This window comes from Furipterus horrens, unplaced genomic scaffold, assembly GCF_987537825.1.
Source record: "Furipterus horrens unplaced genomic scaffold, mFurHor1.1.pri manual_scaffold_13, whole genome shotgun sequence".
Lineage (NCBI taxonomy): Eukaryota > Metazoa > Chordata > Mammalia > Chiroptera > Furipteridae > Furipterus > Furipterus horrens.
Genome location: NW_028327183.1, coordinates 35,598,945 through 35,610,505, shown reverse-complemented (window position 1 = coordinate 35,610,505; position 11,561 = coordinate 35,598,945). Strand labels below are relative to the sequence as shown.

At 52.2% G+C, this 11,561-nt stretch overlaps 1 protein-coding gene across 1 annotated transcript; it reads right to left on the bottom strand.

Annotated features, from left to right (window-relative positions):
• Nucleotides 1-525: 525 nt before the first annotated feature.
• Nucleotides 526-9,806, bottom strand: SCN1B (sodium voltage-gated channel beta subunit 1). The gene is made up of 6 exons (XM_090260385.1): nucleotides 9,417-9,806; nucleotides 7,608-7,774; nucleotides 6,599-6,839; nucleotides 1,814-1,955; nucleotides 1,232-1,308; nucleotides 526-1,149 (listed from the first exon to the last, which is right to left on the bottom strand). The coding sequence occupies exons 1-5, from the start codon at nucleotides 9,454-9,456 to the stop codon at nucleotides 1,242-1,244; spliced, it is 657 nt and encodes a 218-aa protein (XP_090116511.1). The 5' UTR covers nucleotides 9,457-9,806; the 3' UTR covers nucleotides 526-1,149; nucleotides 1,232-1,241.
• Nucleotides 9,807-11,561: the final 1,755 nt, after the last annotated feature.

Below are 11,561 nucleotides of genomic sequence, written 5' to 3'. Positions count from 1 at the left end.
TTAATATAAAAACTTTCAATTTTTCTCTTTTCTTCGGAATACTGGGTGTTACGTGGTAGTGTTTCTTGTTTGCAAACCCCAAAACCTTTGAATAAAACTTTGCCATTTTTAATTTTAACAAAGCCTCCCAATTCATTTATGCTTGGTGGTTTGGTCAACACTGCTAACCTGGAACACAAAAAACCCACGCCACTGCTGCCTGGCCTCTTCTCTCCACAGCAGCACCCCTCCCGCACTGCCTCCTTGGCTCCCTCCTGGCCTCCCTCCTGTTCATGGTTCCCACTGATCTAATGACACCCCCAACCCCACATTAATCAAGCACTAAGTGGATGCACCTGCTGAGCCTTCAGGCAGCTGCTGAGTCTGAGATGTTGCAACCACCTGCTTCTTCCCCATCCTTATCCCTTACTGTGTATAGAGAGGTCCCTCTACCTGCCTGGGATGGCAGGTCCCCAGGAAAGCTGAGGCTCTTGGATTTGAAGGTGAGGTGTACAGGGTAACTGGGCTCATGAGAGAGACTATGAGTCAAGTCCAAGAATCTTTATTTCATGAACAAAACTACCAGTGTAAAGAGACGAGGTTGACTGGGCCCCTTTCTAAGTGGCCACAATCCAAGGCTGGTGAGAGAGGGCGGAGTTGGGCCAGGTAAGAGTGCATCACAGGAGAGGGGACACCAGGTCCAGCCAGAGGAAGCACGAGGGAAAATATGAGTGAGGGTTCAAGTAGGTCCCAAACCCCCCTGCCCCAGACTGTTCCGACCTGGCATGACCCTGCTGGGCAGAGAGAAGCTGGGCCCTGTAGTGTGTGTCTGAGCGGCCAAAGTGTGCAAATCAGCAAGAAGGAAGGGTGCGGAGCTGCTGCCCCCACCTCACCACCCACCCCCCCAAAAAACAGGCAGCAGAAGCAAGGGTGGGGGCAGCAGTAGTATTGCTTTACCCATCATGCATGGTGAGAGCAGGTGAGTGGGCAGGAGGAAGAAGGCTGGATTAGGGGTGTGAGCCAAGCCCCCTGTCCCCTCCCACCCTGGAGGCTCCACTGGCAGGACTCTGAGGCTGTGGAGGCCCAGGAATGGCCAACCCCCATTGGGGGCAGGCTGTGCCCAGATGTTCCTAATTAGGGCTGGCTCTTCCTTGAGGCGAAACCCAGGGCCTAAAGGTGAGGGAGAGATAGAATCAGGGACCTAGTGATCTGACACCATCCCAGGCCCACCAGCCCCTGCCCACCTTCCTACCTTCCCAGGGCTATTCAGCCACCTGGACTCCCGTGCAGTTCTCTTTACTTTCTGAGGTGATGGCCAGGTATTCCGAGCTGTGGGGGTAAAGGCCAGGTGGACAGTTGACCCCCTCATCAGTCTGGCCCATTGCCAGGAGACTGAGGAGGGTTGTGGTCCCTGCCCCAGGTGCACAGGGCTCTGGAGTTAGAGAAAGGAGAGGGCTGTGGGCTGGACTCCTAGTGACCCACAAGAGGGCCAGGCTGGGGGTCTGGAGCCCTGAGTCTGAGGTAGGAGGGGATTGGGGGCTCAGACTCCTGGGTCCTGGGGAAGAGAGATGCTGGAACCTAGACTCCTGTATCTTTGGGGGACTGGATGTTGGGCCTGAACCTTGGGTCCTAGGAGAAGTGGGGGCTGAAAGTCTAACGTAGGAGGGGGCTGGGAACCTTATTGCATCTCTGATGACAAATGCCCCCCTCTGGGCACGACTTGCAGATGGTACCCTGGGTAGCTCCCCTGCCCTCTCCCCACTCAGTTCATGCTCCCCTCTGGGAGGTACCCGGTGTCTTTCTCACCTCATCCCTCCACACCGACCCCACTTACGCATTTTCTTGCGCAGCAGCCTCCGTGGCAGCAGCAATCTTCTTGTAACAATAAACCATCTCTGCTACAAGCCATATGGTCAACACCACGATGAGCACATACATCATGATCTCAGACACGATGGACGCCATGTCTCTGTTGGCTGCAGGGGCCAGGCAGGAGTAAGTGGCTGCTGAGGCCAGGCTCAGGAGGCATGACAGCCTGTGTTCCTTGAGCTTGTTGTGCCAGCTTGGGCAAGTGGCTCAACGTCCCTGGGCCTGGTCTGCAAATGGGGATGTGCTACCTCCCTAGAGTCGTTATTGTTCCCAATTACCAGCTATGGATGGGTTTCGGGATCACCTCACCCTGCCTCCCTGTGTAACTCCAGGTGCATGTGTCAGTCAGGTGGCTGTAGGTGCCCAAGAGCCTTAGCTCTGCAACCAGAAGGCTCTGGTTCAAAGCCAAGCTCTGCCACTTCGTCAGCTGTGTGACCTTGGGCAAGTGACTCAACCTCTCTGGGTCTCAATTTCACATATCTCTTTCATGAGAGTGTTGTGACCATTTAAAAAGCTTTAAAAGTCCTTGGACTAGTGCTTGACATATAGATGTCACTCCATAAATGTTTGGTATTATTGCCCTGGCTGGCAGGGCTCAATGGATTGAGTGTCAGCCTGTGAACTATAGGTTGTTCGTTTGACTCCCAGCCAGGGCATATGCCTGGGTTGCAGGCCAGGTCCCTAGTTTGGAGTGTGCAAAAGACAACTGGTCCATGTTTCTCTTGCAGAGCATCAATGATTCTCTCTCTCTTTTTCCCTCCCTTCCTCTCTCTCTAAAAATAAATAAAATCTTTTAAAAAATGTTTGTTATTATTAATATTATTATTGGGGCAGTACAGCAAAGGAGTTAAGAGCTTGAGATTTGGGATCAGAATGCCAGGCTTCAAATTCTGACTCTGTTTCTTAATAGCTGTGAGACCTTAGGCAAGGGACTCTTCCTCTCTGGGCCTTGATTCCCTCTCTGTAAAGTGTGGATTATTATACTCATGACTTCTCACGGGTTACTGGGAAGAGGAAACGTCAGTTAACATCCCTCATGTGCTTGGATGTGCTCACAGGCAGCACTGCCTAAGTGTTGGCTACTGGTGGCTGTTTTCCGCAAACCCTCTATCCTTCCACACACTGGCTCTTGCCTCCGTCAGCTTCCTTTCATTGATCCTAAATTTAAACTGTAACAGGAGTACACTTAGCCAGGCGACCAGAGTCAAAGGCTACTGTGGCATCCTGGGCCAGATTTTGCAGGTGCCCCTTCTGGTTGCCCAGGATCTCATCATTCCTGTTGTGCCCATGTGGTCTTCTGCACTGTCAGGGAGCAGCAGATGGCACAGGTGCTTTCTGGGGTTCCACACTTCATTCATTGTCTCAGAAGATCTCATGAATGCATCTTGTACAGTGAATATATGCTCTCAGCCAGGCCCTGTACTTCATTCTTTATCTGATCATCTCCATAAATGACTCTTCAGAGTAACCCCAAAGATAGAGACAGTCCTGACTTCCCATGTCAGCTGATCTCGGAAGCACCTAAGTTGATATATGTTGGATATGGCTCGTATCACTAGAATCCTCAACCCTGCTTTGGGAACTCAATGCCCAAATGGATTTAAGTCATCTGGTATCCCCTTCTCTCCCAATCTGATTAGGACAGTGATGGGCACAGCTCTGTAGCCCATTTTCCAGATAAGGATACTGAAGCGCAGAGAGGGGAAGATGCTGAGTAAGGATGCAGAGTCAGGACTGAACTCAGAGCCAGAATTCAACCCCAACTGTAACTGACTGTCAGGTCTGAGCTCCTATATGCCCTGTAAAGCTTCCACTGCCAAAGAAAGACTGTAATGGCTGCTGTACAGCGAGTGCAGTCTCCACCAACCCACACACACCTCAGGAGGGAGGACCATCGCTCCCTCATGTTACAGATGAGGAACTGAGGCACAGGGGTCACAGAACAGCCCAGAGACATCTTCTCTGAGAGGATCTTTGATCTCTTCAAAAACCCCAAATCTTCCAAGAGCTTCCCCTGCGTGCCCACACAGGCCAGGCTTCTCGCCAGCCTCAGATACTTCTTCACCTCAAGATATTCTTCACTTATACTGGGTACATCTGATGAAAGACTGAAGAAATCAAAGTCACTGTAGTCAAGCCACTAAATTACTAAAATCAAGTAGGCTGAGGCAGAGGAAATGATTCTACTGTTGCTTTAACTAGCCTGAGGACTTAAACTTTTAAACTCTTCAATTTTGCCTGGAGATAGACTCTATATGTCCTATAGGCAACACTCTGATTACCCCTTAAGGACTTAGAAAAGAATGTTCATGTGTCCAGACCTACTGACGTCCACTGGACACCTGGAAGATTATCATCTTGGATTAATCCAGAGGATTAGAATGCAGGGCTGATTTTTTTTAAAGAAGGCACTTTTTATTGTAAGAACTCTTAGCTTTTCTTTCTTCTTAAGAACACTCTGAGTATTGTCTAGTTGTGTTTCTGGTTTGCAAATCCTAAGATTCTTAAATATATCTTGATCATTTACTGTACTTCTAGCCCAAGTCTCCTGAGTCATTTCCACTTGGCTGACATATCCAAAATAGTTTTAGCCCTGTGCCCTCATCTGCCAGCCCCTCTCCTGGTGGAGGACCCCAGGTGCTTCCTACCATCTTCTGCACCTCTGCCAGGCCAGTGAAGGTCTCACCACCAACACCCATTGCCCCTCCTTTAGAAGTCATTCAGTTCATTCCTCAGCAGTTACTAATCACCAGGAGGCAATATAGGCTGATAGGTAATGTTGAGACTGCAGTAAGAGAGTGAACAATAATAAAAAATAATATGGCATGGCTGACAATGCTAATAATACAATATCATGGGTAGTGAAAGAAATACTATTGTGTGATGAATAATATTAAAAATACTTCCAGTATGGGTGGTGATGAATACATTACAGTATAACAAATAAAAATTTAAAATATTATAATATGATTTATATTTTTTAAATACTATATATATAGCATGATGGGTAATGATAAAAATATGATTAAATGGTAGACAATGTTAAAAATACTCAAGTATGATGGATTATGATAAAAAATGCTGTTGTATACTTGGCACTGTTAAAGTAGTATAGTATAGAGTATAATATAAAATACTATAGTATAATGGGAAATGTTAAAAGGCAATACTATAATGTGTTGGGTAATGCTGAAACTGCAGGTTCTGGAAAAACAACATAAAAAGCTCTACATTATAATAAATGTTGTTAAGAACATAGGCTCTGGGAGGTAATACAATATCGTAGGTGATGTTAAAAAAAGAAAGACCTTACTGAGTTATAAGTGTGTCTAAGCCAGACCACAACCACAAGATGGAAACAACCTGATGAGCTCACAGAACCTCCCCACCCTCCTGACCCCTCACCTCAGCACTGATCTGAGAGACAGGATTGACACAGACTTTAAGCCACAGTATCTGGGGACATCTTTGTCACAGCCACTCCACTTTACCCCAACTCACATGGGCAAGGTTCCATCTTCTACGTACGTGGGTGGCTACCCACCAAGCATCTGTGCCCTATACCAAAGTCTCTTTCAGACCCATCTCCTGCATTGAATTTTGATAGATCACTTTGATAATAAACATACAAATGTTAATTATCAAAAGAAACCCACAGGCTCTGGAAGCCAGTAGAAAACACTGAATTATACCAAGAACAGAAATGGCAGTTACACAGGCTTGATTGACTTCTACTTCAGATCCCAGCCCTGTGACCTTGGCCATGTAATCTTACCTTCCTGAGCCTGGGCTTCCCCACCTGTAAGAGTCTTGGCCCAGAGGAATTCTACATAAGGCACTGAGGCCTGTCTCAGAGAAAGGAAGGACAGTGCATGTTGCCCATGATACTGTGTATGTGCTGCGGGCCCCGAGGGATGTCCCTGCCACGGTTTTTTGGTGGTCCAATGTCTGGGATATCTCCCTAACTCTCTAAGCTGATATGGGTCATAAGGCCCTGGAAAATTCCAATTTATACCCATTGGAAGATGGTTCAGAGACGGGGCCCAAGGCAGCTGAAGCCAAAATGATAAAACAGTTCAAAAAACACCTTAGATCCTATTACTCACTGCGGCCTCAGACCTGCAGCACCAGCCTCTCTCAAGAACTTTTCAGAAATGAACCCTAGGCTCACTGAGGTCTGCTGAGTCAGGATCTGCACATTTGCTAGACTTCTGGAGGTGGTGTGCACAGTTGAAGTGGAGAAGCACTACTCTAGGTGACACAGTCCTATCTCTTCCCCTACTGTCACACTCTTGACAGACAGAACTGTCACCACGGCCCCCATGTACCAAGGCCTTGCTGCCAGGCATGCAGCAGTTGACACCCAGCACATCACTCAATCCTCACAACCTCCCCGGAACACAGAAATGGTTCAAGCAACACTCTGAATGAGAGATACCATTACCATCCTGTTTCCTACAGGACAACCTTCGGCTCAGAGACAGAAAGGCACTTGCCAGAGGTCACACAGCACAGATAGCAGAGATTTCACACCCAGAACTTCCATGGGAGAGGCCTGCTGTGACATCTCTGTGAGTTGAAGGGAAATGGAGGACAAAGCCAGAGCTGGGGAAAGAGGTGATGCCATCCCTGCTGCCATGCGCTTAGCTGACCCAGGAGCTGAGCCAGCTTGTTCCCTACCTGCCATCTGTCCCTCCATCTGGCTGCCAGTGGGCAACAGAGACTAGGGGACAGGCAGGGCCCAACTCACCTTTGTCTACCACCTCCACGTGGATCTTTTTGATGACGGTAGTGTTGTGCTCATAGTTGTCGAAGAAGAGCAGACGGTAGACGTGGCACTCGTAGTCGCCCGAATGGTTGTAGGTGACATTCGTGATGCAGATGGACAGGTCCTGCAGGTCCTTGGTGCCCCGGCTGCCGTTCCATACCACACGGCCCTCAAAGCGCTCATCCTCCTCCAGCTGCAGCACCTCGTTCTCATAGCGTAGGATCTGGGGGCAGCAGTGGGGGGGTCACCGATGAGCCCATGTCTCCCACCTGACATGGGTTCATCAGTGACCCTTGCCCTTACACACAGAGACAGATGGACTCACACATGGGCTCAGGCAGGGAGGGTACAGTGAGTCTAAGGGTTATGCCTGGGCCTGCTCCAGACCCTGATTGTGCCCCTAGTCCTGAGACACACACACATTCACACACATTCCTCACCCACCACCCCCCAGCACCCATTCAGCCTTCCTGGCTTTGATTTTCTACACTTTTGCCTGGGACCCCAGGCATAGACCTCAAGTACGGTCAGAGGCAGCCTGATCCAGTTGCTGTAGACCCCAATTTTCCAGTCACCCTAAAAGTGTATGGCACCTCCTCAAATGTAATTCAAAATACACATAGTATAAATGAGGTCCAAAAAGTTCTGCTTCTCCTCTTTGATGACCACGCAAACATTTTTGCTGGTACTAAATAATTCCAAAGACATTGTGCCAACCACAGGCCAGGGGCATCAACTCAATCAATCCTCACATAGACCTATGAGCTACACACCATAACCACCCTCTCTTTACAGAGGAGAAAACCGAGGCTCAGACAGGTTCAGTGACTTGCTCAAGGTCACCACCACCTATTCAGTGGTGGAGCTGGAAATTGAATCCAGGTCATCAATAATAGCACATTATTGAAAGCAAACAATCACCTCCCACAATCCTGCCCTTGCTCAGACACCTACACCCACCCTCCCATACCCAGACTGTGCACCCACACACCTTGACAAACTCCTCAGTGCCCTTCTGGCGGAAGGTCCACTCCGTGAAGGTCTCGGCGGTGGTCTCACTGCGGCGCTTGCAGGAGATGCACAGAATTTTGAATTCCTTCCCGTACTCGGCCTCTGTGTTAGAGTCCACCTCCACACAGCCTGCCCAGGCTGAGGACACTGCAGGGACAGCAGGGGCACCCGTCACCCTGGGCCAAGCCAGACTTGCTGTTTGTTGGCCCTCAGGCCCCTTGGAAACCATCTGTTTCCCCTCAATAATGCTGACAAATGGACAGAACCGGACACTGAGACTGGCCTCGCCACTTGCTGCGTGCCCTTGGCAAGTCACCCATCTGCTCTGAGCCTTCATTTTCCTCTGTGGATGGCGAGGAAAGCAATTATCTTTGCTCTGGAAGTTGCTGAGCAGATTCCATAAGTTAGGTAAGATCCTAGCAGTGGGCTGGCACACAGAAGGCCTCCAAACAATAGGGCTGTTACTGTGCTCAGTAACTCCGAGTCTGTGGTACCCACCTACACCTTCTTCAGAATGCCACTTGTCTGAGGTACTGCAGCATCTAGGTGGTGTGTCTAGAATTCCAGCTGCGTTAGAAGTTAAAGGTGGCAAGTCATTTTCACCTTCATTGCTCTGAGAAACCAGCCAGCCCAAGGTTGGGAGAAGGCAAGTCCTCACAGAGGGAAGTGGACACTGGAACCAGGGCAGACCCACACTCCATCCCTACTCCCCAGTCCCACAAGTTCCTGTGCCACCCCCTCCCCAACTTCTCCTGACTCTGTCCTCAGGCTCCCACCTCCTATCAGCTTCTCCAAACTCACCAAGCTCTTTCCCGCCTCAGAGCCTTTGCACCTCCAGGGGATTTTACTGCCTTTGGGTCCCTCCTTCACATTCTTACTTGCCACATCCTTCCTGCCCGCACAAAGCTCACTACCTAAGCTAATGCTGTCTCTCCAGCTGCAGCTCTGGGTCTTTTTCTTTGTTCCTAAGACTCTTCCTCTATTAATCTAGGGGGCTTCTTGTCCTCCTCTTGCCACTTCCCTAAGTAACTATCTCTGACTCCCCCCATCTCTCCTAGAGGTCTCTGGGAAGGTCCCACCACTTTGTCTCCTCTTTCCAGTCTCAGACACACTCGGCTCTCTCTCTTCACCTTTCCCTGTCTCCCTTTAAACTCCATTCCTTCCCCTACCTACCAGTGTCTCTATCTCTTTCTGCCTCTTAATTTTCTCTCTCCACAATTCGCATGAACTCTCCTTAATCTCTCCTCTCTCTCTCTCTCTCTCTCTCTCTCTCTCTCAGCTGCATCTTTCCCGTCTGTCTGCCCTCTACTTCCATCTCCCCAGTCTCCCAGCGGATCACTCCGGAGCAGTCCAGGTCCTGCAGCGTCTCTTACCCCCTCCCTCTCCTGTTACCATCTCTCTCCGTCTCTCCATCTCCCGCTCCTCAGTCTCCGGGAACTGCCTCCGCCTCCCACTCCCCGCCCCCACCCCCGCCCCCAGCCGCCGAGGCTGTGGGTGTCACATTGCAGCCTGCGGGGCTCCCGGAGCAGCTGACTCCGCGTTTCCTCACCCCCGGCTGGACGCCCGAAGCCACGAATCTATGCCAGCCGGGCTCCAGCCCGCTCTGGACCATCTGCACCTTTCAAGCCTCCCAAGCCCCGCGCCCGCCGCGCACAACTTCTGAAGGGACTCAGTCAGGTCGGGGGATGAGCGGGAACGGCCCTCGCTCCACTCTCCGGGGTCCCAAGCGCGAACCCGCTGCCCCGCCGCGCCCTGCTGTGCCCCTCGCCGCGCGCCCCCGCGCACTTACCCAGCGTCGTGCCGACCATGAAGGCCAGCAGTGTCCCCATGACTGCGGTGCGCGCGCTGCGCCCCTCTCCCGGGCCGCCGGTATTAATAGCCGGGCGAGAGGCGGCGGGACCCGGCGGCGGTTAAAATGTCCCTGGGAGCGCGCGGGCGCAGCTGCTAAGGCTCTGGGACTAGTGGGGGGGGGAGCGCGGCCCCCCCGCTCCGGTTACCGCCCGGGGCCCAGCCCCGGGGCCCGGCGTCCGGGCATCCCAGCCGCACGGGCGGCGGCCGCTGCTCGGGCTGCTGCGCTGGCACGCGCAGCCGGGCTCATCCACCAGATGCCCCGACCCAGACCCCCTTAGGCTCGGGCGCTTGGGCGCGGGCGGTGCTCTCCTGCGCACTGCAGCGGCGGCGGCGGCGGCGGCGGCCCGGGAAGGAGGAGGGAGAGGGAGGAGGCGGGATGAATCACCGCGGGGGGGAGGGCGCGGCCGCCCAGCCTTTGCCGCAGCGGCCCGGGAGGCGCCGCTGCACCGGCCTCTCCCGGTGGCGCAGGGACCACGGCTTCCGGGCATGGGCGCATGGCCTGGGTGTCTGGCCCCTCTAGACGCTGGGGACCTCCGGGATCAGCGTCTGGGAGAGGTCACCCACAGTCACAAGCGGGCTGAGAGGGCGGTTTGGGGGCAGGGCTTCAGACTTCACATTATAGAGATCATCCTCATGGGATCTAGGGGTCTTGCTGGGACCTCCAAGGGACCTCTCCCTGAAATCCCTGGAGTCAGGCCTGGAGGTCACTATGTGGGAACCCAAGTGGGCATGGCGGGGTGTGGGGTGGGGAGTGTCAGGCTAGGGCTACTTCTAATACTCCAGATGCCTCCAAAGCAGGAGGGAATCCAAACCAGAGGCTGCCCTGTGAATCTGGGGTACTTTCACGAGGATGCCCCCTTCTTTGTCTTTGACATCACCTTCTATTCCTCTCTCCCCCTACTCTCGAGCTGGTTGACCAGGTTCCTACTTTCCCAACAGAGCAAGCTCATTTCTGCCTCCCTGCCTGGATCACTCTTCTCCCAAAGCAACCAAAAGGCTCACTCCAGCTCCTGCTTCAATGTCACCTTCATCAGGTCTGTCCACTCCGGGGAAACTGCCTCCCCCGTCCCTTACTTGACCTCCTTTACTCCCCCCACCCCCTACAGCAGCTGTCACCAGACATTATACTCTTCCGTTGTGTAGTTTCTCTTCTCTGTTCACTGTCCCTCTAACCCTGGAATACAAACTCCCCCAAGGTGCAGACGTTATCCTGTGCTCCAGTGTCTCCAGATACTTGTTAAGTATTTGTCAAGTGAATAAATAAATGCCAATGCTAGAGCCCTTGTGATGATGTATCCATTCCTACCTCCCTAAACGTGTGCAGCAAGTTATACTATTATCACCATTTCACAGAGAGGAAACTGAGGCTGGGTCATCCCTCACCTAGGGTCATGACCCTGGCCTCAGGATCTGGAATCCTGCCCAGTGATGGCAGGTGGCCTGTCTTATCAGTAGGTTCCGCCAAATGGAGAGGACGAAGGTGGGGGATCTAGGCTGTCAGACTGTGGTGGGAGTGAGACTTCTGGTTGTGGGTCACTGTTCAGGTCCTGGCCACCAGTTCTGGGTGGGATGAAGTTCCAGAAACCCCCCTGGCTGCGCTCTGCTGGGCAAGAGGAACCAGGACGTGGGGTAGGTCTCGGGCAGAGGGACAGGAAGCCAGGGACACGGGACACTTTTGTGGTCTGGGCCTCTGGGCCAGCACCTGCTTCCTGGGTTGTGCAATTCTCCTACAGAAAACAACCTTCTTGCTGTTCTGAGCCCTCGCTCTGGCCAAGGTGGCAGGCTGAGGCACAATGAGGACAGGCCTTAGGCACTGAACAGGGGCACCCACTGACAGCCCCACAAGCTGATGTTCCCTGAGCACCTGCTATGTGCTTGATGCTGCTCTATGCATTAACTCATCTAATTCTTCACACAAGGTGGGTATGGGAAACTGAGGCTCGGAGTGGGTAACTTGCCATGACCACATAGCCAGAGGACAGGAGAGGCAAGTTCTGCTCTTTATTACTTGTGGCACATCCCTCCTCCAGTCCTCTGTGCCAAGCCGTTAATTACAAACATTCTTACAGCCTCACTGACATGT

Excerpts from the sequence above, each read along its gene's own strand:
- SCN1B (XM_090260385.1), bottom strand. The coding sequence starts at position 9,456 with ATGGGGACACTGCTGGCCTTCATGGTCGGCACGACGCTGG. Across the intron at positions 6,840-7,607 it reads GCACTGAGGAGTTTGTCAAG|ATCCTACGCTATGAGAACGA; the intron begins GTGTGTGGGTGC and ends TGCTGCCCCCAG. Across the intron at positions 1,956-6,598 it reads CGTGGAGGTGGTAGACAAAG|CCAACAGAGACATGGCGTCC; the intron begins GTGAGTTGGGCC and ends TGGCCCCTGCAG.